General features: G+C 55.5%; 3 protein-coding genes across 4 annotated transcripts in view; all 3 read left to right on the top strand.

Annotated features, from left to right (window-relative positions):
- The window catches only part of SLC12A4 (solute carrier family 12 (potassium/chloride transporter), member 4), a 21,239-nt gene extending 3,541 nt beyond the window's left edge, over window positions 1–17,698 (top strand). The window contains exons 2-24 of one of the 2 annotated variants that reach the window (XM_005876424.2): window positions 364–458; window positions 1,868–1,999; window positions 5,484–5,630; window positions 5,715–5,769; window positions 7,712–7,842; window positions 9,342–9,583; window positions 9,731–9,945; window positions 10,491–10,655; window positions 10,734–10,832; window positions 11,115–11,172; window positions 11,527–11,701; window positions 12,126–12,244; window positions 14,129–14,227; window positions 14,421–14,540; window positions 14,751–14,855; window positions 15,103–15,271; window positions 15,522–15,717; window positions 15,820–15,989; window positions 16,079–16,210; window positions 16,290–16,397; window positions 16,551–16,738; window positions 16,837–16,970; window positions 17,134–17,698. In XM_005876424.2, coding sequence (XP_005876486.1) covers window positions 364–458; window positions 1,868–1,999; window positions 5,484–5,630; window positions 5,715–5,769; window positions 7,712–7,842; window positions 9,342–9,583; window positions 9,731–9,945; window positions 10,491–10,655; window positions 10,734–10,832; window positions 11,115–11,172; window positions 11,527–11,701; window positions 12,126–12,244; window positions 14,129–14,227; window positions 14,421–14,540; window positions 14,751–14,855; window positions 15,103–15,271; window positions 15,522–15,717; window positions 15,820–15,989; window positions 16,079–16,210; window positions 16,290–16,397; window positions 16,551–16,738; window positions 16,837–16,970; window positions 17,134–17,225 — 3,146 coding nt within the window. In that variant the 3' untranslated portion in view covers window positions 17,226–17,698. The remainder of the gene's footprint in view (window positions 1–363; window positions 459–1,867; window positions 2,000–5,483; window positions 5,631–5,714; window positions 5,770–7,711; window positions 7,843–9,341; window positions 9,584–9,730; window positions 9,946–10,490; window positions 10,656–10,733; window positions 10,833–11,114; window positions 11,173–11,526; window positions 11,702–12,125; window positions 12,245–14,128; window positions 14,228–14,420; window positions 14,541–14,750; window positions 14,856–15,102; window positions 15,272–15,521; window positions 15,718–15,819; window positions 15,990–16,078; window positions 16,211–16,289; window positions 16,398–16,550; window positions 16,739–16,836; window positions 16,971–17,133) is intronic. The other variant, XM_005876425.2, reaches the window with a different exon arrangement.
- On the top strand, window positions 17,247–21,680 carry LCAT (lecithin-cholesterol acyltransferase). Its single transcript, XM_005876427.2, has 6 exons — window positions 17,247–18,075; window positions 18,791–18,947; window positions 19,027–19,142; window positions 19,233–19,328; window positions 19,420–19,644; window positions 21,084–21,680. The coding sequence occupies exons 1-6, from the start codon at window positions 17,925–17,927 to the stop codon at window positions 21,656–21,658; spliced, it is 1,320 nt and encodes a 439-aa protein (XP_005876489.1). The 5' UTR covers window positions 17,247–17,924; the 3' UTR covers window positions 21,659–21,680.
- Window positions 21,681–22,794: 1,114 nt separating this feature from the next.
- The window catches only part of PSMB10 (proteasome subunit beta 10), a 2,814-nt gene continuing 1,900 nt past the window's right edge, over window positions 22,795–23,708 (top strand). Inside the window, exons 1-3 of the mRNA XM_005876423.2 lie at window positions 22,795–23,081; window positions 23,365–23,452; window positions 23,540–23,635. Coding sequence (XP_005876485.1) covers window positions 23,026–23,081; window positions 23,365–23,452; window positions 23,540–23,635 — 240 coding nt within the window. The 5' untranslated portion in view covers window positions 22,795–23,025. The remainder of the gene's footprint in view (window positions 23,082–23,364; window positions 23,453–23,539; window positions 23,636–23,708) is intronic.

Here is a 23,708-nt window from a genome sequence, read left to right as displayed (position 1 = left end):
TGGGGGGGGGGGGGGGGGGGTCAGAGGGCGAGTAAATGCCGGGCCACGCCCCTCCCGGAGGCTCCGCCCCTCGGTGGTAGCACGTGCACGTGCCCCAGCCAGCGTGTCTGGGGCCTTCACACCGGCTCCCTGCGCTGGAGGGAATGGTGCGCTGCGTTTTGGTCGTTGGCCACTCTGCCATCACTGGCTCTGCAAGGAGACGGGTGGGACTTGATGGGGAGACTGAGGCCCCGCCTGCTAGCACCGGCTCCCGAAGGGCCCCGCAGAGACGATGTTTTGTGGGCTGGCCTGCCGGGAGCCAGCGGAGCAGCCTGAGGACTCGGGGGGCAGCCCTGACGGGATTCTGTCCTTCTCTCTCCGCAGGACATGGCAACCACAGAGAGAACAGCCCTTTCCTTTGTCCCTTGGAGGCTTCCAGAGGAAACGAATACTACGACAGGAACCTGGCGCTGTTTGAGGTAGCCGAGGAGGCATTCTGGGCCGCAGGTGTGGTAGGCAGGTGGGCAGGCGGGAGCCTGCAGGGACCCACGCCATCGCGAAGCAGGCAGGCTGCACAGTTGTGCCTCTTGATGTCTTGGCTCCTCCAGTCGCCTCTTGTGTGTCTCACCTGTGAACCGACACTGCTTTCCTAGAGGCCGCTCACAGCCACACCTCGTTCCCCGCCAGGGTATCCACTGGTGACCTAGATGCGGCCTCTCGGCAGGATGACCACCTCTCAGGATTTCCTGTTTCCTTCACTCTAGGAGTCCTCCTAGTCCATGATTCTTCCCTCTCCTGTGCACTCTTCCTTGTCCTTCCTGGTTGGCTCTTCCAACCCTGTCCCCCCCAAGTTCACTGAGGTCTGGTGCTTTTCACTGAATCTGCCCCCTTTCTCCACATCTGCACCTCAGTGGACACCTCTCTGGAAACATTCCTACTTCTGTGCCTCTGAACTTGAATTTTATCCTTTTCAGACCCAAACTCAGAAGTTGGGTCTGGATTCGGGGCCTGGTTTAGGCCCCAAACTCTGACCCACGCATTCAGCCGGAAGTTTCCTAGGCTCCTCAGTCTCCATATGCCCCCAAAGGCCTGCATCTTCACTGCTCACTCCAAACCAGTTTCTCCTTGTGTGTAGGGCCAGAAGGGAGCTAACAGACTAAATATGGGCATAGGTAGGTGGAGGCAAGGTGCTGGAGAAGCCACAGGAGCAGAGAAAGCCTAGACCCAGGTGGAGGTTGGGAATGCTGAGCCCTGGGAAAAGCAGCAAGTTTCTGAAACAAAGGTCTTGACCTAGCCCCACCTGAGGATGGGTTAGGGGGCCAACATCCAACTTTAGGGATTGAAGGGGTGGGGGGCTGGGGAGGAGACGGACCATCTTCTAAAAGGACCAGAGTTTGAGAAAATAAAAGAGACTTTACTTGTCCCAGACATCTCTCTTTTGACTTCCTTGGCTCTCAGAATTGACTAGGGGTAGCTTTTTCGTGAGAGAGTTGGGGCAAATGTGAGTCCCACTCCCACTCATAGCTGGGAGGTGGCCAGGCAGAACAGGCAGGATGAAGTGTGCCGTTCGGCTGTCTGCTAGCCCTGCCCTGCCCTGCCCTGCCCTCTCCCCTGAGGCAGGTAGGTTTCACAGATGGATTGGTAGTGACTAGCCAAGGTGTGGCAGAGAGAAGCAGCCGCTGGGCTGAGCTTTTGAGTGCCGAATGCTGGGTTGTGGCGCCCACACCTGCCCAGTTGGCTGGCTTGGGCTTCCCCAGGCGAGAGCTGGGATCAGGCCCAGGCCTGCCTCAGGGCTTGGCAAGGGGCCAGAGGCCAGGCTGCTGGCTACACATAGGTAGCCCGGTGCCAGCTGGCCCATTGCCAGACTGCTCTGTGGCTCTCTTTACAGGAAGAGCTGGACATCCGCCCAAAGGTATCATCTCTTCTGGGCAAGCTCGTCAGCTACACCAACCTCACACAGGGCGCCAAGGAACATGAGGAAGCTGAAAGTGGGGAGGTTGCCCGCCGGAGAACAGCCAAGGTGAGCTGGTCAAGGGCAGCAGAGGGAGTAGAGGACCTGGGAAGACACAGAATTGACAAATTCCCCACATGGTTGTGAGCATCCCAGGGAAAGTGGGTGCCAAGTGTGATGAGCATGGAGGATGGACAGAATGCCTTGGGTTCAAGGAGGCTTCAAGGGGTGGGCTAAGGAGGAGTCCCTCAAGGGGGAAGAAGGGGTAGAGGACCAGGGAGGCCCTCAGAAATGAGAGTGACAGCTGTTTATACTCAGCCCTCTCTGTGGGAGGCATCATGCCAAGCAGTGGGCCTGGGTTCTTGCAGGTCATCTCACAGAAAAGTTGTGAGGTAGGTGCTATTATTATCCCCATTATACAGATGAAGAAACTGAGTGTCAGGGTATTAAGTAACTTGCCTATGACTGAGCTAGGTAAAATCAATGTGTAACGCTGGGAGACACATTTGGGGATTTATTGTGAGATGTGTGACAATGTAGGAGGCCACATTACTGGCACCCCATCATGATGGAGAAGGGTGTTACCTTTGGAACCAGGAACATGGTTGTCCCTTGGGCTGTGTGACCTAGAACAAGTGACCAAACCTTTCTGTGTCACTGTATTGGCTTCATTGGCAGACCGCTCCAACAGCCCATGGGCTCCTTGAGCGCCTGGATGGGGAGTGATAGGAGCATAACACTGCTTCTTGGGGCTTCCTGGCCCCCTTTCTGTTCCCTATCCAGACCTGTGGCCCTTTAGCTATCCTTTCTCCCCAGGATGACTTTACACATCTCTGTTTAGCTCCCTTGTGAGAGGGGGCTCAGTCTAAGGGCTGGGGGAAGGAGCCCTCCCTCTCTACCTACTGACTCCCTGAGGTTTGGGAAGCAGCTGTGGTTTGGAAGGAGCTAGGGTCTGGCATTAGCCGTAGTATCTTGGTTATTTGGAAATGCAGAAAGAGCTCTTGGTTAAGATAAGCTGGGTCCCCAGCCTCAGACCTGCTTGTGAGTTTTGGGCCTTGTTGGGGTGGGCCAAGGAGAGATGATAGGTTGATGTACACCTCACCTTGCCTCTCTGGGAGACCAGTCAGCCCACACTTCAGAGAGGGCAGCTGAGATCTGAGGTCACATAGACCTGACCCCCATCGTATCCTACTTGTTGTGATTTTGCTGGCATTTTTTGACCTCAGATAGCAGAGAACCCTGTCTCTGGCTATTCCTATTCAGCCCTGCATAGAGGTCTCACCCTCTGAAAGTGTTGCCTGCAGTGGGTGGTAGGATCCTTGGGTAAGTGCCTCTTCTCTGTCCCTGAAGGCCAAGTCCAGGGAGCTGGTGGCAGTAAAAAGGTCCCTAAGGCTAGTACACATCTCAGCAAGTGTCGGAAGGAAGCCTGGGTCGGTGAAGGGCCATAGTCCCTTGGCCTTATGAGGAGGCTGTGAGGACGCTGGGGTCCAGCCTTAGCCTACCTGCCCAGCTCAGCTGGCCCTAGAGTAAGCATGCGAGAGGATGCCTCTATGTCTCAGTTCTAATAGTTTTTCCTCGGAGGAAAGAGGAACCGGGTCAAGTCCACAGTGAGTTAGTAGGAAGCTAGGGAGCTGGAGCCACTAAGCTCTGGTCATTATACAGGACGGGTCTGAGCGGGGCCTGAGAAAAGTAAGGCTTCAGACAGGAAGGGCGGGCCTCTAAGCAGACCTTACCGAGACTCTAGGCAGCCTCTCCAGAGCAGCCGCTCCTCTCGGCTCTACCCTGGTGACCTTCTGAGGCTGCCAAAGGTTATTTGGAGATGCAAAAAGCATTTCAGGCCCTGCCCTTTCCCACACTGCCTTTTTTTCCAGAGTGACTCAGCCTAGAGTTGGCTGAGGCTGGGAGCTGCCATTATGCACTGAGTGGTCCAGGGCCTCTGAAAATTGATATAGCCCAGATGAGGTCTATCTGTCACCTATACTATACAGGATAATTTTTTTTTTTTTAGAGAGAGGGAGGGAGAGAGAGAGAGAGAGACAGTGATGTGAGAGAGATACATCAATTAGTTGCCTCCTATAGGCACCCCAACTAGGAGTGGGCCTGCTGGAGATACAGTATTGAATAAGCCAAGTCTCTGTCATGATACATTCGAGTGAACAGTTACCATGACCCGTAGTGATCACTATGATGGAAGGGTATATCACAGTGATGGCGAACCTATGACACGCGTACTCATTTTTTTGGTTGATTTTTCTTTGTCAAATGGCATTTAAATATATAAAATAAATATCAAAAATATAAGTCTTTGTTTTACTATGGTTGCAAATATCAAAAAATTTCTATATGTGACACGGCACCAGAGTTAAGTTAGGGTTTTCAAAATGCTGACACGCCGAGCTCAAAAGGTTCGCCATCACTGGTATATCGAATGCTGAGGGGTCCCGGCCGCAGTGGCTAGGTGGTTGAGCATCGACCTATAAAACAGGAGGTCTGGGTTCAATTCCCAGTCAGGGCACATGCCCGGTTTGCAGTTCGATCCCCACTGCGGGTGTGCAGGAGGCAGCCGATCCATGATTCTTTCTCATCATTGATGTTTCTATATCTACCTCCCTCTCCTTTCTTCTCTGAAATTAATAAAAATATATTTTTAAAAAAATGCTGAGGAGATGCATGAGGAAGTGCCAACTCTACATAAGGCAACCCAGAGGAACTTCCTGGAAGAGGCAACACAATTAAAACTCCTGAAGGTTTAACTGAAGAGGAGTTTGCCATGCAGTGAGGCATGATCCTTTCAGGCCAAGTCCAGCACATGTCCTGGTTCAGAGGCTGTGAGGAACCCATGTCATCGGGGACTGGAACTGACATTAAAAGGATGGGGCGTACCTGGTGGCCCAAGCCAAGGAGTCTGTCCCACACCGTGGATTACAGGATAGCAGTGCAGAGGGTCTTTGGCAGGGATGATGAGATTGGACTTGGTTTTCTGAGACCTGCTCTGGCAGCAGAGTGGGCTGGAGTATGGAGAGGTTGACAGGCACCATCCAGGTGCTCCAGGTGTAGTGCTCCAGGTTCAAGGGACTAAGGCTGAGGCAAGGCAGGCTGGTCTAAGGGCAGCTTGAGAGGCAGACTGGATAGGACTTGGTATCCACCTGGACTGGAGTCGGGGGTTGGACCGAGGGGAGACCAGGGGCAACTTCTTAGATTCTGGCTAGGGGGACATGGGGCCTCCTGGGTGAGAAGGTGGGGATCCAAGACAGACCTCTCTTTCTAGAAGTTTAACAGAGGAGAGGAAGGGAAGGGGGCAGTACCTTGAGGGGGAGGCGAGCTCAAAGCTCACGTGGCGTTTTGAAAAGAATCAGGTTTTATACCTTCCCAGTCCCAAACTGTCTTTGTATATAAAGGTCAACATAGACATCCTAGCTGTCACCCCACCCCTGCACTCCCCAGGACTCCACTCGGGATACCCGGGGACCGCTGAGTGATTGGGGCTGGCCTTCCATGATGCATGTGGGCCCCTCTGATGCTCTACACTTCCTCCTCCCCTCCTGCTCCGTAGGCGCCCAGCATGGGCACCCTCATGGGGGTGTACCTACCCTGCCTGCAGAATATCTTCGGGGTGATCCTCTTCCTGCGGCTGACTTGGATGGTGGGCACGGCCGGTGTGCTGCAGGCCCTCCTCATTGTGCTCATCTGCTGCTGCTGTGTGAGTATCCTAGCTGGGGCGGGGCCGTGGCTGCCCACAGAGCCTGCCCAGCTGAGCTGCTCACCCAGGCCCTCCTTCCCGCAGACCTTGCTGACAGCCATCTCCATGAGTGCCATCGCCACCAATGGAGTGGTTCCAGGTGGGTGAGCACCACCCCGGCCACCCGGGGGGATGGGTCCAGCATCCGCCGTGGCATACCCAGGAACCCTTATTGCTCCCGTTCCCAAAGCAGTTCTCGAGTGGGGTCTTAGTCCCTGAGTCCATGACAGTTGCATCGCTTAGGAGCTTCTCGGCAGAGTCTGTGATATTTGTTGTGTTTTGTTCCTTTGTTTATTTGTTCCTTTGTTTAAAAGGGGGTTGGGGCTGACAAAAAGGGTGATGGGGTGCTGAAAACCCTCCACACGCCCAGGGTAGGCAGTGCAGAGGGTCTTCAGCAGGGATGATGAGACTGGGCTTGGTTTTCAGATACGCTGTTTATTTATATATTCAACCATCTATTTATATCTGTATGAACTCCCAGATATTTATTTTATTCTTTGAATCTTAATCCAGTACTTTATTATTTATTTTGTTGCTCAAACTGTTCCACTTTGGGCATTTAGCTACTTAGGTTGGCTCCTGTGTCTGTATCTAGATCATTTTTTTTTAATCCTCACCCAAGGATATGTTTTTTGTTATGTTTAAATTTTGTTGTTAATCCTCACCCGAGGATATTTTTTCCATTGATTTGTTTCTTTTTTAGAGTGGAAGGAAGGGTGGGGGGTGGGGTGGGGGGGCAGAGAAAGAGAGAAAGATCGATGTGAGAGAGACACATCGATTGGTTGCCTCCTGCACGTGCCCCAACTGGGGCCACGGGTCAAACCAGAAACCCAGGTATGTGCCCTGACTGAGAATGAAACCTGCAACCTTTTGGTGTATGGATGATATTCCAGCCAACTGAGCCACCCGGCCACGGCTGTGTTTGGATCCTTTTTAAAAAAAATAACAGTTTTATTTGTATTAGGATAAAATGGGGAGGGGGATGTAATATATGTTTACCCATAAGAAGGTTTAAAAGTGCATAAAAATATAAAAAGGAAAATTGAAAGTACCCATAATCCTACCATCCTGAGTTCATAACTACTAGCCTTATGGTCTTGTAAAGAATTAGTATCTCATTCTTCCCAAAATCTGTATGTGTGTATGTGTGTGTGTGTGTATTTCCCAAAATATTGGGAAAAGTTTATTTTTTTTAGTAGAATTTATAGGGTATTATCTAATTTATGTGATTATTTTCCAACTCTTGGGTTTTACTTTTTCACTGTTGTATTATTGTTGTGAACAGCCTTGCACACAAATCTGTTCCCACCCCTGGCAGCTCCCTTAGGCGAGGGTCCTGGTGGTGGGATTACAGCATGAAAGGGATTAACCTTTTTAAAGTTTTTTGATCCCCGTTCCCAGATTTTTCACCAGAGACATTTTCTCAAGAGCAAATTCAACTAGCAACTTGGGATCACTCTTGTCCCCTGTACCCTCGCTGGTCCTGGGGCCCAGTGTCGACTCTGTCAATCTTACCAGGGATGTTAGACTCTGATGGAAGCACAGACTCAGGGCAGGAGAGTCAGCCATGGACACTCACCCAGTGGCAGGCCCTGTGCTGGGCCCTAAAGACAAAGAACTAGACAAGACACAGTCCCCGCCCTGTTCTGGAGGGATCAGACTAACAGACAGAGCCCTAGGAGGGCAGGGGTGGGGGGTGTTCTCAGATAGGAGGCACCCAGACAGAGGAGGCTGTGGGGACTGGCCTAAGTGCAGGGAGTTGGGGGACAGTGGGCCACTTAGGCAATGCTGTGGTCCTAGCAAAGTAGTCATTTCACTGGGCTGTGTTGGGCGTTGGAGTCGGATGGGAGTGGGATCCAATTCTAGCCTGGCCGCTTACTAACCATGCCGCCTTAGGCAAATCTCCCAACCCTTCTGCTCGTCTATGGATGGGAAAATTCACTCCTGTCCCTCTGGGTGGTTGTGAGGGGTTGTCGGGGAGGAGACCGCCTTGAAGAAGAACCAGCCTTGACCTTGACCTGTGTACACTTTCTCTGTTGTAGCTGGGGGCTCCTATTTCATGATCTCCCGCTCACTGGGGCCAGAATTTGGAGGTGCTGTGGGCCTGTGCTTCTACCTGGGAACAACCTTTGCAGCAGCCATGTACATCCTGGGGGCAATTGAGATCTTACTGGTGAGTCATGCTAAGGCCTGGCCAACTCTGCTCTTGTCCAAACAGTCCCTTTCCCGTAGGCCCAGGCTGCTCGCGCTCCTTTCACCTCTGGCCAGGGTCTGGGGCTTATAATGTGGGAGGCCTTCTTGAGAGAGAAAGATCTTTTGCTCAAGCCAGTCTCCCCTTCAATCCCTTGCCAGTTTGGGCTACGCAGGGAAGGGGCCTGGCCTGGCAGCCTTCATCTTGGCCCTGGATATTCCACCCACCCAGGCCCCATTTCAGCCATGGCAGGTGACCTGTAAACTATTGCATTTGACTTAGTGACAGATCTTGATGGTGACGCAGAGCCTGCCTCCCGGGCATGTGTGGGCTCTGGTCAGGTCTGTCTCCCCCAGGCCTCTGTGCCAAGTCCCTTCAGACCCACCTTATCCTTGTCCCTACATCAGGGTAAGTAGCCACAGGACCCTGTCTGGAGGTCAGTGCCCCCTCCGTGAGCCCCATGTGTGTGCTGACTCAGCTTCCCACTCCCCACTGAAGTGCCCCAGCTGGTAGGTAGAGGGGCCATGGGAATCACGGGGGACAGACAATAGGAGATTTTTTTTTTCCAAATATATTTTATTGATTTTTTACAGAGAGGAAGGGAGAGGGATAGAGAATCAGAAACATCGATGAGAGAAACATCGATCAGCTGCCTCCTGCACACCCCCCACTGGGGATGTGCCCGCAACCAAGGTACATGCTCTTGACCGGAATCGAACCTGGGACCTTTCAGTCCGCAGGCCGACGCCCTATCCACTGAGCCAAACCGGTTAGGGCCAATAGGAGATATTTAGAGGAACCACCTGGCCAGTCCTATCTCTAGGCCCTCTGCCTGTAGCGTGGACCCTTCTCCTATAACTTTGTTGTTTTTGCATTTCCCGCATTCCTACATTTATTATTTGGGTTTCCTCTGTAAAGAAAATTTGTCCTTTTCCCCATTTATTTATTTATTCAACCATGTATTTATATCAGTTTGGACTCCTGGATATTTATTTTATTCTTGGTTCATGATCCAGCACTATCATTATTTATTTTGTTGCTCAAACTGTCCACTTTGGCTGTTTAGTGATTCCAGTTGACTCCTGTGTCGGGATCCTTTTTAATAACAGCTTTATTATGAGATCGTTCACGTGCTGTACAATTCACTACCCATTTAATGTATAGATTTTAAAGGTTTCTAAGTATATTCACAGAACTGTGCAACCATCACCACAATCAATTTTAGAACACTTTCTTCGCTCCAGAAAATCCAGACTGGGTAGTAGTCACTCTCTGTTCCCCCAGCCCTAGGCAACCATTAATCTGCTTTCTGTCTGTAATCAGAGGTACCCATTCTGGACATTTCATATAAATGGACTCAGACAGTATGTGGCCTTTTGTGACTGGCTTTTTCTGGATACTCTTAAAAAAAACAAAAACAAAGATGGGATTCACTCTTCAAATAGGAAAATTGAACCTTCTATATCTGTCTCTTGTTTCAGACCTACATTGCTCCGTCAGCTGCTATTTTTCACTCAACAGACACTCACGACTCTTCGAGTGCCACCTTGAACAACATGCGAGTGTATGGGACCATTTTCCTAACCTTTATGACCCTGGTGGTGTTTGTCGGGGTCAAGTATGTGAACAAATTTGCCTCGCTCTTCCTGGCCTGTGTGATCATCTCCATCCTCTCCATCTATGCGGGGGGCATCAAGTCTATTTTTGACCCTCCCGTGTTTCCGTAAGTAATCTGGGAATACGTCCAGGCGTGGCACTGACATCCCTCCCAAGTAGATGGCCTCTGATGCCCTGAGTCCTAGAGTCTGCAGGGTGGAGGCCGGTTGGGACCCCCGGCTGAGCAGGCGATGACACTGGCCCCTCCCCGCAGAGTGTGTATGCTGGGCAACAGGACCTTGTCCCGGGACCAGTTTGACATCTGTGCCAAGACAGTCACGGTGGATAATGAGACAGTGGCCACCCGGCTGTGGAGCCTCTTCTGCCACAGCTCCAACCTTACCACTGACTCCTGTGATCCCTACTTCCTGCTCAACAATGTGACCGAGGTCCCTGGCATCCCGGGTGCAGCCGCCAGCGTGCTCCAGGGTGCGTCCTCACTCCTGTCCTGCTCCTGACCCGCGGGCTGAGCAGGAGGCAGGGAATGAGCATGGAAGGAAAGTGGATCACAGAGCCGTCCTTGTGTGGCCAGCTCAGGAATAGGGGGGGCGGGGGGCAGGTCTGGCTGCCTTCCAGGCCCAGCAGTGTCCTCTCAGCCTGGCTCCTGGCAGCTAGGTTTTGGGTGAACAGAACCTGTTTGGCCAGTGTCCCAGGCCTGCAGCAGCCCCCAGAAAGTTCTGGCAGCCCCTCTCTCCCCAGTCACCAGCCCCTGACGCTGCCTGGATTATTCTCCCAGGAGCCATAAAGGGCCTCTGTCTAGGAGGCAGGCAGTGGCAGGGCTCTGGCTTCAGCATCCTTTGCCTGTCAGAATTCTAGCCAGACAGCTCTGCCCCTGTGGCTGGTGCTGCAGACATTGGGCTGAAGCCGCCCCCGGACCCCCAGAGCCTCTCACATCTGCAGCCTCTGGTTGGGCTGCCCTCAGCTGCCCCTGGGAAGTGGCTGGGGCTGCGGTGGTGATGCTGCTGCCCCTGCAGAGAACCTGTGGAGCACCTACCTGGAGAAGGGTGAGGTCGTGGAGAAGCATGGGCTGCCCTCCACAGATGCCCTTGGCCTGAAGGAGAATCTGGCCCTGTACGTGGTCGCTGACATTGCCACATCCTTCACCGTGCTGGTTGGCATCTTCTTCCCCTCTGTGACAGGTAAGCCCTTCTTGCCCACCCTCTCAGCCCTGCCCCCTCTGCCGGGGAGCCCCTAAGGGAATCTTGTTGTTTTCGAAGGCATCATGGCTGGCTCAAATCGCTCCGGTGACCTCCGAGACGCCCAGAAGTCCATCCCGGTGGGGACCATTCTGGCCATTGTTACAACCTCCCTTGTGTGTATCCTTTCCCAGGCCTGGGGCAGCAGCGAGGGAAGCAAGAGGCATCTGCCTTCCTATGTCACCAGCTGGCATGCACGAATACATCACACGTGCATGCATACTTAGATACCTTTCCCCTCAGACATCACACACTAGAGTGTGTGCACAGCACAAAACCCTCAGCTGTAGGTGCCCCACTGAGGCTCCTGGCTAAGGCGCAGGCCAGGGGCATGGGGTCCTGTGTGGGAACGAGTTGGGGCGGCAGTGGCGTGGAGGCCCAGCTTTCCTTGACGCGGCGCAGACTTCAGCAGCGTGGTTCTCTTTGGCGCCTGCATCGAGGGTGTGGTGCTCCGGGACAAGTGAGTGAGCTGGGCCCCTCCGGGTGGCAGTGGGCTCGGCTTTCGCCTACTTTGACACCAGCCCCCGTCAAACATGTGGTCCCACACGTATCCTCAGGCTGCTGGTTGCCAGCGGTGGTGTGTGCCACTAGGTGGGTCAGGCCCCCCCCCCCCCCCATTACTTTTGCTTCTTAGAGAATGGTGACATCAGAATCAGGGCTGGGATGAGGAGAGAGGATAGGGGCTGATGGATTGGACTTCTGTGCTGAGGGGCCAGAGCTCTGCCCACCATAGCCATCCTTACTGACCTGACATCCCTTACCCAGGGTTTGGGGGCTCCTTGCATGGTGTATGGCCTAAGCCTGGCCCCTGCAGGTACGGCGACGGTGTCAGCAGAAACCTGGTGGTGGGCACGTTGGCCTGGCCTTCGCCTTGGGTCATTGTCATCGGCTCCTTCTTCTCAACTTGTGGCGCCGGCCTGCAGAGCCTCACTGGGGCACCACGCCTGTTGCAGGCCATCGCCAAGGACAACATCATCCCCTTCCTCCGTGTGAGCCCTTTTGCACCCCCACACCTCACAGCTGGGTGCTCCTGGCCCCTCCCACTGGTGGAGGGCAGGGATACAGAACCATTATATCCTGCTGGGGCCCTTAGTGACCCCAGGGCCACAAAGTCAGCACGAGAAGTTGCTGAGAGCTGCCCTGGCTCTGGCTCTGCCCTGCTGTTGGCAGAGCAGCTTGGGCCCAGAATCCTCATGGCCGATCTATGGCTCATTCAGAGCAGAGAGGCCTGGAGAGGTAGGGGGCAGAGAAACTTGTGGAACCTATTGGGAAAGACATGGGGATGGCCTGGGCCCCAGAGGAGGGACTTGAGGATGCTAGAGGCCAAGCTGTGGCTTGTGACTCAAGGTGTGGAATGGGGGTAATGGGACCAGCTTCTTCCCTTGCTGACCCCACTGACCCTGGTGCGTGCAGGTGTTTGGCCACGGGAAGGCAAATGGTGAACCGACGTGGGCACTCCTCCTGACGGCACTCATCGCTGAGCTGGGCATCCTCATCGCCTCCCTCGACATGGTGGCCCCCATTCTATCCATGTGAGCTGGGGCCAGGGCAGGGCAGAGGGATGGTCCTAGGAAAGGCTCCTTGAACCCTCAGCACCCCATGAGCCAGGGGCCCCGGCACCTCCCTGTGACCCTGTCTGGCGTTGAGCGTGCAGCTGGGACACATGTCAGGGTGTATGGGCAGCTGTTTGCCTGGCAGAGCTCAGCCTAGCTCTGCATTTAGGAATGAGCCTGATATTTATGCAGAAGAGACAACAGGTCCTACACCCTCTGTGAGAGACTCCCAGAGCCGGCAGGTAGCTACTCTCCACTCCTGGACAGGGCCAGCACCCAGTCCCTGGCACCTTGATGAAACCACCGTTGCCCTATCCATCTGTTTTCAGAGTTGTTTGCTTTTAAAGTTCTGGAATCAACTGAGCATTTGAGTCTGCCAGTGCCCTCAGGAAGTGGTCAGCATGTGGCAATTTCCAGGGGTCCCTGAGACAGCTCATGTGGTTGCTGTGCTCACTGCTGCCATTGTTGGGGCCCACTCCATCTCTCCTCACACATCTTACTCCACTGCCAATGCTCTCTCTGGCTTGTTTGCGTATGATGAGACTACCTTTCACTGCCCCACTCAGCCTGTAGGCCTGACAGGCCCCCTTCCGCCTGGACGCAGCCACCTCCCAGCCACAGCCAGGCCACAGTGACCTCTTGTCTCCCCCCAACACACCTCCACCCACTGCTGCCCAGCCTCACCCACACGTATAGCGCACACTGAATCTGTTCTTGCCACAGTCGTCTTGGGTGGTGACTCCTCACTCCCTAAGCCAGAGGATCTAGCTCAGTCTTTATTTATTATTTTTTAATCCTCACCCGAAGATATTTTTCCATTGATTTTTAGAGAGAGGGAAAGACAGAGAAATATCGATGGAAGAGAAACACATTGATTGGTTGCCTCCTGCATGCACCCTGTCTAGGGCCCAGGCCGGGGAGGAGCCTGCAACTGAGGTATGTGCCCTTGACTGGAATCGAACCTGGGACCCTTTGGTCCACAGGATGATGCTCTGTCCACTGAGCCAAACTGGCTAGGGCATAGCTCAGTCTTTATCATGGGGCTCTTTGGGGCAGCCCTGCTGGGACTGACCACTCCCCTTCATGGGAGTCCCAGTCCTTCTGTCTTTTTGTCTGTCCTTCTCCAGCCAGCTGAGGGTAGAAGTTGGCGCCCCTCCTGTTAGCCCTCTGCTCCTCAGCTCTCTTCCCAGAGGGTTCACACAACAGGCCTCGCCCATGTCCCAGTCTCCTTCATTCCTACAGTTTCCTCAAGTGTCTCTAATTCAGTGTCTTCAAATTGGCCCTCATTATCTTCTCCCTACCTTCTCCTCCCCACATTCATGATAGCCCCTAATCCAACAGGTCACCAGGCCAGGGGCCTGAAAATTGTGTGGCCCCTCCATCTCCAGACACTGAGCTCTCCTAGGTCCCGTCCTTTCTCACAGCTCTACACTCGCTCTTCCCCTGCCTCCTCTGCCTGTGAATAGTTGCCTGTCCTCTAAGCCAGGGGTGGGGAACGTCTGGCCCATGGGCCGTATAAGGCCTGCAAAATCATTTGGCAGTGAAATCATTTGCCAAGGCAACCGCAGGTGGGACTCGACGTTCAATAAATCTAGCAGCTTTTTTCATAGCAACATAAATTATATTAAGTGAATAATAGTAAGCGGATGATGTTATATTCAAATGGCCCTTGGCAGAAAAAAGGGTCCCTCACCCCTGCCTAAGCCCTGGCTCTGAGGACACCTGTGCAGTAGCCCCATCTGCCTCGGGCATGGGAATGGGTGCTGTGAGGCTGTAAGCACCTGGCTCAGCCCAGGCATGGCAGGAACATCAGGTACCTGGCTGCCAACGAGGCCTCTGTACCAACCAGCCCCTGTGGTGCAGGTTCTTTCTGATGTGTTACCTGTTTGTGAACTTGGCCTGTGCTGTGCAGACGCTCCTGAGGACCCCCAACTGGCGACCCCGGTTCAAGTACTATCACTGGTGAGCACCAACTGGTCTCCTGAACCAAGTCCTCTGACAAATGCTATGGGGAAGCCAGGAGACCCATTCAGGATGGGGTTTGAGTTTCCTGGGCTGTAGTTGCTATTGGTGAGAAATTGGGGGGCTGGGGAGCTTGGGCTGGGGCCATACTGGTTTTTCCCTGATTCTTGTTCTTCCCCACTCTCTGGCCCAGGGCATTGTCTTTCCTGGGCATGAGCCTCTGCCTGACCCTTATGTTTGTTTCCTCCTGGTACTATGCCCTGGTCGCCATGCTCATTGCGGGCATGATCTACAAGTACATTGAGTACCAAGGGTGAGTGAGGGGTTGCCACCTGGTCGGGGCAGGTGGGGTGATCTGTATGTTGGGTTGGGGGAAGCTGAGCCATCCTCTAGCCACCATAGGTGCGGGGCTGGGAGGTTGGGGGGCTTTGATTCAGGGCCTGGCCCCCTTCCATCTCACTACACCTGGACAGAGTCCCCTGAGTGGGACCAGGGGCTCACCAACTGACGGTGGCCTCTGTAGGGCTGAGAAGGAATGGGGTGACGGGATCCGAGGTCTGTCCCTGAGTGCTGCCCGCTATGCACTGTTGCGGCTAGAGGAGGGGCCTCCTCACACCAAGAACTGGCGGTGAGTTCACACCCAGACTGGCAAAGGCCACTCTAGGTTCTCAGGGGGCACTCTGAGGGTGGGACAGTCGAGAGGTGCTGGCTCCCCTTCCTGATCCATGTTCCCCATCCTGGGGTGGCCAGGGGTGCCCTTGGATCTCTGCTCCCCAAACCTGTGGGAGCCTGTGAATTGAGAGGGAAAGAAGAAACGTGGCTCCTTGGAAACCTCTGCCCTGGTCTCAGGCTGCCTCACTGTCTGGCTCCTGCAGGCCTCAGCTGCTGGTGCTCCTGAAGCTGGACGAGGACCTTCACGTGAAGTACCCACGGCTCCTCACCTTCGCCTCTCAGCTGAAGGCCGGCAAGGGCCTGACCATCGTTGGTTCTGTCATCCAGGGAAGCTTCTTGGAGAGCTATGGCGAGGCCCAGGCTGCTGAGCAGGTGCCTGCCGCAGGGGGCACAGAGCTGAGCCAGACTCCAGTGCCCAGGCTACAGCTGGCACATAGGGGAGGGGACCAGTTCTGGCCAGCCAGGTGGACAGCAGTGCTGCCACCTAAGAGCTGAAGCCAGGGTGGCTGTCCCATCTTAAAAACATGGCCTCTGGGTGGGCAGCTTGCCTCCTCCCCTTCCCCGCCCCCAGCAGAGGGGATGCTGATGGCCTTGACTTCTGAGCCTGGTGTGTTCCCCCCAGACAATCAAGAACATGATGGAGATTGAGAAGGTAAAGGGCTTCTGCCAGGTGGTGGTAGCCAACAAGGTGCGTGAGGGGCTGGCCCACCTCATCCAGTCTTGCGGCCTGGGCGGCATGAGGCATAACTCCGTGGTGCTGGGCTGGCCCTATGGCTGGCGACAGAGCGAGGACCCACGTGCCTGGAAGACCTTCATTGGTGCGTAAGGGGCCAGGATCTGGGCTCAGCCATGGGGACGGGCTGGGGCTCAAGTGAAAGCAGGGCTGCAGGCTGGCAGTCAGCAGTGTCCCTCCTCCCCAGACACCGTGCGCTGCACCACAGCTGCCCACCTGGCCCTGCTTGTGCCCAAGAACATTGCCTTCTACCCCAGCAACCACGAGCGCTACCTGGAGGGCCACATTGACGTGTGGTGGATCGTGCATGATGGCGGCATGCTCATGCTCTTACCCTTCCTGCTGCGCCAGCACAAGGTATGCCAGGGGGGTGCACCTGGGTGAGGGGGCTGGGCCCTTGGATCGGTGGGGTGTGACTGAAACACCCAACTGCTCCGTTGCCATAGGTTTGGAGAAAGTGCCGGATGCGCATCTTCACCGTGGCCCAGATGGATGACAACAGCATCCAGATGAAGAAGGATCTGGCCGTCTTCCTGTACCACCTACGCCTTGAGGCAGAGGTGGAGGTGGTGGAGATGGTGAGCCACCCACCCCGATGTGGCCCTGTGGATACCCTGCCCCGCACAGCCCAGTTCTCATGGCCCACCCTCTCCCCAGCACAACAGCGACATCTCCGCGTATACCTATGAGCGGACACTGATGATGGAGCAGCGGTCCCAGATGCTGCGGCAGATGAGGCTGACCAAGACTGAGCGGGAGCGAGAAGTCAGTGGCCTAGTTAAGGGCATGGGCAGGGGGCTGGGTCAGGCCTTTGGAGACACCATCGGACGGAGGCATCGGAATGTCGGTGCCCGAGTCCCTGCAGCCAGGTCCTCTCTTCCCTGCCACTGAGGCTACCTCCTCTCTCATTTTCTGCAGGCCCAGCTGGTCAAGGACCGGCACTCAGCCCTAAGGCTGGAGAGCCTGTACTCTGATGAGGAGGATGAGTCTGCAGCTGGGACTGACAAGATCCAGATGACATGGACACGGGATAAATACATGGCAGCTGAGCCCTGGGACCCCAGCCATGCCCCTGACAACTTCCGAGAACTGGTGCATATTAAGCCGTGAGTGCCACAAAAATAGACCCAGCCACATCGGGGCCCGGGGTGAAGGGTGGACAAGCTCTGTGGGTAGGGCCCATGATCAGCTGCATTACCTGCAGGGACCAGTCCAATGTGCGGCGCATGCACACTGCCGTGAAGCTCAATGAAGTCATCGTCACACGCTCCCACGATGCCCGCCTGGTCCTGCTGAACATGCCCGGCCCACCCAAGAACAGTGAGGGTGATGAAAACTGTATCCTTTTGTGGAGAGGCCAGCAGTGAGGAGGTGGACAGCCTGTGAGGTTACTCTGAGTGCTTCTGGGGGTGTGTTCCAAGTCACCCCAGTTCTGATTGATGCCCAAACTTCCTGGGTACCCTTGGTCCTGATGCTGTTTCTTTGACCTGATGACCTATAGACATGGAGTTCCTGGAGGTGCTGACTGAGGGCCTCGAGCGGGTGCTGTTGGTTCGTGGCGGTGGCCGTGAAGTCATCACCATCTACTCCTGAGCCCGATAGAGACTGTGGCCTAGAGTGGAGGTGTTCAGGGTAACACCCCCTCTAGCACCCATCTGCCAGTCCTGCTTTGCCTGGCCCTGCCCTAGACCCAGCTTTGGAGATTGGGCCTGGGCCTGGCCATGGAGAGGGATCCAGGGTCCTACAGGACCCTAAGAGGTTAAAGGACTCCCCCCACCCCCGGCCCCCCCGATCAGCATCCTGGGAGGCCTGGAGAAGACTGGTGGGGGCTGACATTGGGTTTGAAGGCAGCCAGCCCAGGAACGCTATTTATTGAATATTTATTGTTGGGATGTCACCATCAGAGAGAAGGGGAGGGGTGACGAGGGAGGGGGTCCTACCCAGCCCGCCTGCAGGAAGTCCTGGCTCAGATTACTGTGGGCAGGGACCCCCACCAAGCTGAGCTTAATGGAGCCAGCCAGCTGAAGCCTGACTTTTTTCAATAAAACATTGTGTACTTCTGGGCCTCCTGCTGCCCGAGCTCTGTTTCCCCTGGCGCCAAGGGAAAAAGGCGGAACTGAACCCAGGCCCAGAGCCTGCTCCAGCTCCAAGGCTGTGCCCCTTTCCCCACAACCTCTGGCCATAGTCATTGGCTAGACTGTCCCTCCCACTGGCCCCGGGGCCCCTCCCACCGCCACTCCAGATAAGGCCAGCCCAAGACTGCTTCACTGGGCAGTAGGCACTAGGGCTGGAATGGGGCTGCCCGGTTCCCCATGGCAGTGGGTGCTGCTGCTGGGGCTGCTATTCCCCCCTGCCGCCTCCTTCTGGCTCCTCAATGTGCTGTTCCCCCCGCAAACCACGCCCAAGGCTGAGCTCAGTAACCACACACGGCCCATCATCCTCGGTAAGCCCCCACCAGGCCCCTGATGCACCAGGCCAGACCTTGGGGAGCCCGGGCCTTAGCCCCAGGTAGTCAACCCTGTCAAGGCCCTCTGCCCTTGTATTAGCCCTGATACCTGCCTCAGTGGTCAGAGGGGCCAAAGGCTTGACCTGCAGAGAAGTCAACCCCTTCCCTCCACTACACTGTTCCTGTGTCTCTAAGTTATCTACCCCAGCTGGGTGGAGTGGGGGTGTGTGTGTGTGTGCCTGAGGGTTTGGCCAGGGTATTAGCTGCAGCCATTGGACCTTGGGCTAAGCCCCACCGCTCCTTCCTCAGCCCTCACCCCAGCAAGGACAAGATGCTCAGCTCAGGAGAGCAGGAAAGGCCCATCAAGGCCTGTCCCCCTATTCCCAGGCCCAGCCCCCACATCCCCATACCTATTTGTTCTCACCTTGGACTTCAGCAGTAATGGAAAGCCAGGCTAGGTGTTTGCTTTGCGAGGGCAGAGGTCAGTGGCCCTGGCCTCTGCCCTTTTCCTGCCTAAGGGGAGCCTGGCCTTTGCACTGCTGGGGGGATAGGTGGGAGAATGATTACAAAGAGGATTGTGTCCTTCGTCCCTGGGAGTTGAGGGTGTGGGAAATGTAGGCTGGTCACTGCAGTGGTGGAGGGTGGGTGTGAGGCTGGGATGGGAATCACGGGGGAAATCCAAGGAACCCAGAGTGAAGGCTAGTGCCCGCAGTGCCTGGCTGCCTGGGGAACCAGCTGGAAGCCAAACTGGATAAACCAGATGTGGTGAACTGGATGTGCTACCGCAAAACAGAGGACTTCTTCACCATCTTTCTGGATATCACTATGTTCCTACCCCTTGGAGTAGACTGCTGGATCGATAACACCAGGTACGGGCCATCCTCTCCGCCCCAGCCCCCTCACCCTGCCTCTTGGTTGCTGACCTGCTGACTTTCCCATTGTCCGCAGGGTTGTCTACAACCGCAGCTCTGGGCGTGTGTCCAATGCCCCCGGTGTACAGATCCGTGTCCCTGGCTTTGGCAAGACCTACTCTGTTGAGTACCTGGACAAAAACAAGCTGGCAGGTGTGTGGCAGGGGGAAAGGTGGGGCTCCAGGCCGCGGTGGGCCTGTAGGAGCCATGGCCAGAGCCCCAATGCTGCTGCCTCCCCCACAGGTTACATGAACACCCTGGTGCAGAATCTGGTCAACAATGGCTACGTGCGGGATGAGACAGTGCGGGCTGCCCCCTATGACTGGCGCCTGGAGCCCAGTGAGTGTCTCTGCAGATGATGGGCTCGTGGCAGGGCCGGTGGCCCCTAACCCCCACTGCCCTGACCCAAGTCACCCTCCTCCCTCCACAGACCAACAGGAGGAGTACCACCAGAAGCTCTCTGGGCTGGTGGAAGAGATGTATGCTACTTATGGAAAGCCTGTCTTCCTCATTGGGCACAGTCTTGGCTGCCTGCACCTGCTCTATTTCTTGCTGCGCCAACCCCAGTCTTGGAAGGATCGCTTCATTGATGGCTTCATCTCTCTTGGGGCTCCCTGGGGTGGCTCCATCAAGCCCATGCTGGTCTTGGCCTCAGGTGAGTTCACCTGCATCCTGTGGTGGGATTGAGGGATGGAATAAAGCTGACCGGGGGCCTGTGCTCACAATGCCAGGTTGGGGGTGTGGTCTACCACCCATGGGGCATGGCCCTTGTCATTGGCCCCCCAAGAGTAGTGATCCTGGCCTGGACCATTAGAGTGGCTCCTGCCAAAATCAGTCTTAGTGATGAAAAAGTGAGAGTTTAACAGAAAATGAACCCAAGTAGTCTGGCTCACTATCCCAGGTTTGTTCCTGTAGTCTCAGGTCCTACCCACCCAGCTTTCTGCTGCCTCTGCTTCCAGGAGCTCCTTTGCCCAGGGATATGCCCTACTGAAGATTTGCCAAAGCCAGGGCCAGACCCTAGGAGCCCCTCCTGCCCTTCCCTGGGGAGTGGCATATTTACCACCTGTTGTGCACCCACTGTCTGCTGGGCCCAGCCAAACTCAGTCTTCCCTGTTGGGGAAGGAAGGAAAACCCTCTTCAGACTACATTAGTTAGTGTCAAATACAGACACGGTCTTGTGTCACCCTTCCTGACCCCTGTGCAGCGTAGACTACAGGGTCAACAGATACTTGACTGAGAACTCCCAGCATTATCCCCCACCTTTGACACATACACATCCATCCTCAGGAAAACACCCCCTGTCCTCCTTTGAGGCCCTACAGCTCTGCCTCACAGCAGTATCCGGGCTTATTTAATTAGGGGCCCAGTGCACGAATTCATGCACCTTGAAAGGAACTGTGAGCTGTGAGGCTGGGGTGGGCACAGGGGCGGGTCTCAGTGCATCCTCCGCCCCTCCCACCTCGCCCCTTCCCCCCTCCCCCGTCCTGTCTGCCTGCAGCCCTGCTCCTGCTGCCGCAGCTCCCATGCACTGACAGCGCTGGCCCCGCTTGCACCCACTGATGGCAATAGCAGGAGGAGGTGGAGAATCCCTCAGGGGTGATCAGGACCGGCGCTGGGCACTGGCAGTGGGTGCGAGTGCTGAGTGGGACCGCGGCACATGGGAGCAAAAAATTTTCAGTAACCACCAGAGGCTCGCCCCGATGACAGCAACTGGCGCCCCGCCTTGGTCTGGCGCCCCTGGTCACCTGCTCCACCATTCCGCCACGGCAGATGCCTGCCATGTTCTGCGCTCTGCCACCTGCTGCCGACGCCCGCTATGTTCCATGCATGCCCCCTGGTGGTCTGCGCACATCATAGCGACCAGTTGTTCAGTTCGGCCTGTTTGCATGTTAATATTAGCCTTTTACTATATAGGATAAGCACACATTAAGTACCTACTGAATGCTGCTGGCCTTGCTCTAGTCTGGCTTGGAGTCAATGTTTAGATTAGGCTGGGACAAAAATGAGCATCCAGCTGAGCTTGAGCTGGGCAGCAAGATGTAGGCCAGGGGCAGCCTTTTCTGGCTTCCTGCCCACCTTGCTCCATGTCCACAGGTGACAACCAGGGCATCCCGATGATGTCCAGCATCAGGCTGAAACAGAAGCAGCGCATAACAACAACGTCCCCCTGGATGTTTCCCGACTACCGGGTATGGCCTGAGGACCATGTGTTCATTTCCACACCCAGCTTCAACTACACAGGCCGTGACTTCCAGCGCTTCTTTGAAGACCTGTACTTTGAAGACGGCTGGTACATGTGGCTACAGTCACGTAGCTTGCTGGCAGGACTCCCGGCACCTGGTGTAGAAGTGTATTGTCTGTATGGCGTGGGTCTGCCCACGCCCCATACCTACATCTTTGACCATGGCTTCCCCTACACAGACCCCGTGAGCATGCTCCATGAGGATGGCGATGACACTGTGGCCACACGCAGCAGTGAGCTCTGTGCCCAATGGAAGGGCCTCCAGCCACAGCCTGTGCACCTGCTGCCTCTGAACGGGACAGAGCACCTCAACATGGTCTTCAGCAATCAGACACTAGAGCACATCAATGACATCCTGCTGGGTACCTACCGACATAGCACCTCTGTACCCACAGCTGCTAGCCCAGGGACCCCGCCCCCTGAATAAAGATCATCCTTTGCTGCTGTAAGCCTTGAGATCTTTGTTGTGGGTTGAGGGGGAGACTAGGGTTCACACACCAGGATTCATTATCAGCAGCTGCAGGCCTGGTGCCTTGTGGAGAATAGGGCAAGAGGAGCTTGGCTAAAACCTAGCATTGAACTAGCCATCCTGAGATGTACAGCTTCCCGCTCTCTTGCTTGAGCTCTTAAGGCAGCCTGTCTCTGTGCCTGCTTCTGCTCTGGGCATGGAGACAGGTCAGCTGCACACACAGCTGTGGGATGGGGGCACATGGAATCAAGGTTTTAGGATGGGTAAGATCTGAGCTGTCCCTCAGCTTTCAAAAGGGGAGGCAAGACCCCACCTCTAGACAGGACCTTTTGAGTGCAGGTGGGTGGCAGAAGTACAAAAGATTAGATTCTGGGGGAGTGACAGCCACTAATCAGATCATTTAGCTAATGAAGATTGAATTATTAATGGAGGCAAGTAGTCTGAGAAGGGTAACATGGGCCACTGAAAAGACTTGGGTTTGAGCCTAAGAGCAGTGTGCACTTGCTTTAACGAGGGAGAGTGTACCAGATTCCTTCTATGCAGGGTAGAGCTGCAGGGGAAGGTGGGCCAGGAAGTATGGGGAATCCAGGGAGGCCAGTGTAGTAGCCAGGAGACAGGATGCTAGCTGAGACTAAGCAGTAGTTAGGTGAAAGATGTGGATAGACAAAGGGTCATCTGGGAGGTGAAATAAGGCTTGGCCATGGGTTGAGCCCAGCATGCCTCCAAGCCACTAGATGGACAACCACCAGGCCCCTCTTGAGAGAGGAAAGACAGCATCTGAGATAAGGAAGATGAAAGGACCAGCATGATTGAGCCTCCATGTTGAGGTGTCTGGATAGGAAACAAAGGAACAAAAGACAGGCAGAAGTTGGGTAAAGGAGGGTAACTAAGGACAAAAGGCCAGGCCTTATGCTGCTGGGAGGCCTGTGATAAGGCAGACAGAGACCTGGCAAAGGGTCCAACAGCCTTAACGTGCTGGGACTTGAAGTTAGAGTTGGGATCAGAGGCAGAACTAGGGGCTCAGACTGGAAGGGGGAGGAGGAGCTGAACAATGGCCAGAAGGAAGGGGTTTGTCCCTTTGTTCGGAGGACCTAGGAGCATCCTGGAGAGCCAGGCAAGGTGCATCATCCTCTTCCCAAGCTGCTTGGGACCAGAGGTGAAAGTGAAAGAGATGCACGACAAGCCGGCGTCCTCTAAGTTAAGGTGAAAGCGAAAGCAGGAAGCGTCAGACGTGGAGCCCTGCAGAGAACAGGCCTCTGCTTTTCTTGCTCCCGGCTGGTCCCACTCCTTTCACCAGCGACCACCCAGTCCCTGACCATCCTACGATGCTGCAAACAGAGCTAGAACCCCGAGGGGGTTTCTCCTTCGAGAACTGCCAGAGGTGAGGTGGGGGATGGCTGGTCTGGAGCTGCCTGCACTCCCCGTCAGGAGCTGCCTGCACTCCCCGTCAGGTCGTCTGAGCGTGGGAGCCCCGAGGGCCCTGTATTCCTGGTGGCGAAGGGCGGAGGGTGCCAGGGGTGGGAGCACGTGAGAGGAAGATAGCCAGTGGTGGGCGGCTTGGATTCCCGGGCTTACCCCGGAGCTGAGGGCACCCGGGACGGAGTTGGGGATGTGAAGGGGGTCCCAGAAAAACCGAAACATGGGCCACTCTCTTCCTTTTCCAGAAACGCAGCCTTGGAACGCGCCCTCCCGGAACTGCGGGCCCCTCATGCCCGCAAGACCGGGACCACCATCGCGGGCCTTGTGTTCCGAGTGAGTGTGGGGTCGGGGCCGGGAGGCTTAGCCAGGCGGGCGGGGATGGGCAGGCCCTGAGCCAACAGCCTCCTTTCCCCTCCCCAGGACGGGGTCATCCTGGGCGCGGACACGCGGGCCACTAACGATTCGGTCGTGGCGGACAAGAACTGTGAGAAGATCCACTTCATCGCGCCCAAAATCTAGTGAGAACCCCCAGCCCCGTTCTACCCCACAAGAACCGCACCCCTAGTTCCCATCCCCTACCCCACCCCCC

The sequence above is a fragment of the Myotis brandtii genome, unplaced genomic scaffold, assembly GCF_000412655.1.
Source record: "Myotis brandtii unplaced genomic scaffold, ASM41265v1 scaffold486, whole genome shotgun sequence".
Classification (NCBI taxonomy): Eukaryota; Metazoa; Chordata; class Mammalia; order Chiroptera; family Vespertilionidae; genus Myotis; species Myotis brandtii.
The sequence above is the reverse complement of the archived record's forward strand: the minus strand, read 5'-3'. Positions and strand labels throughout refer to the sequence as shown.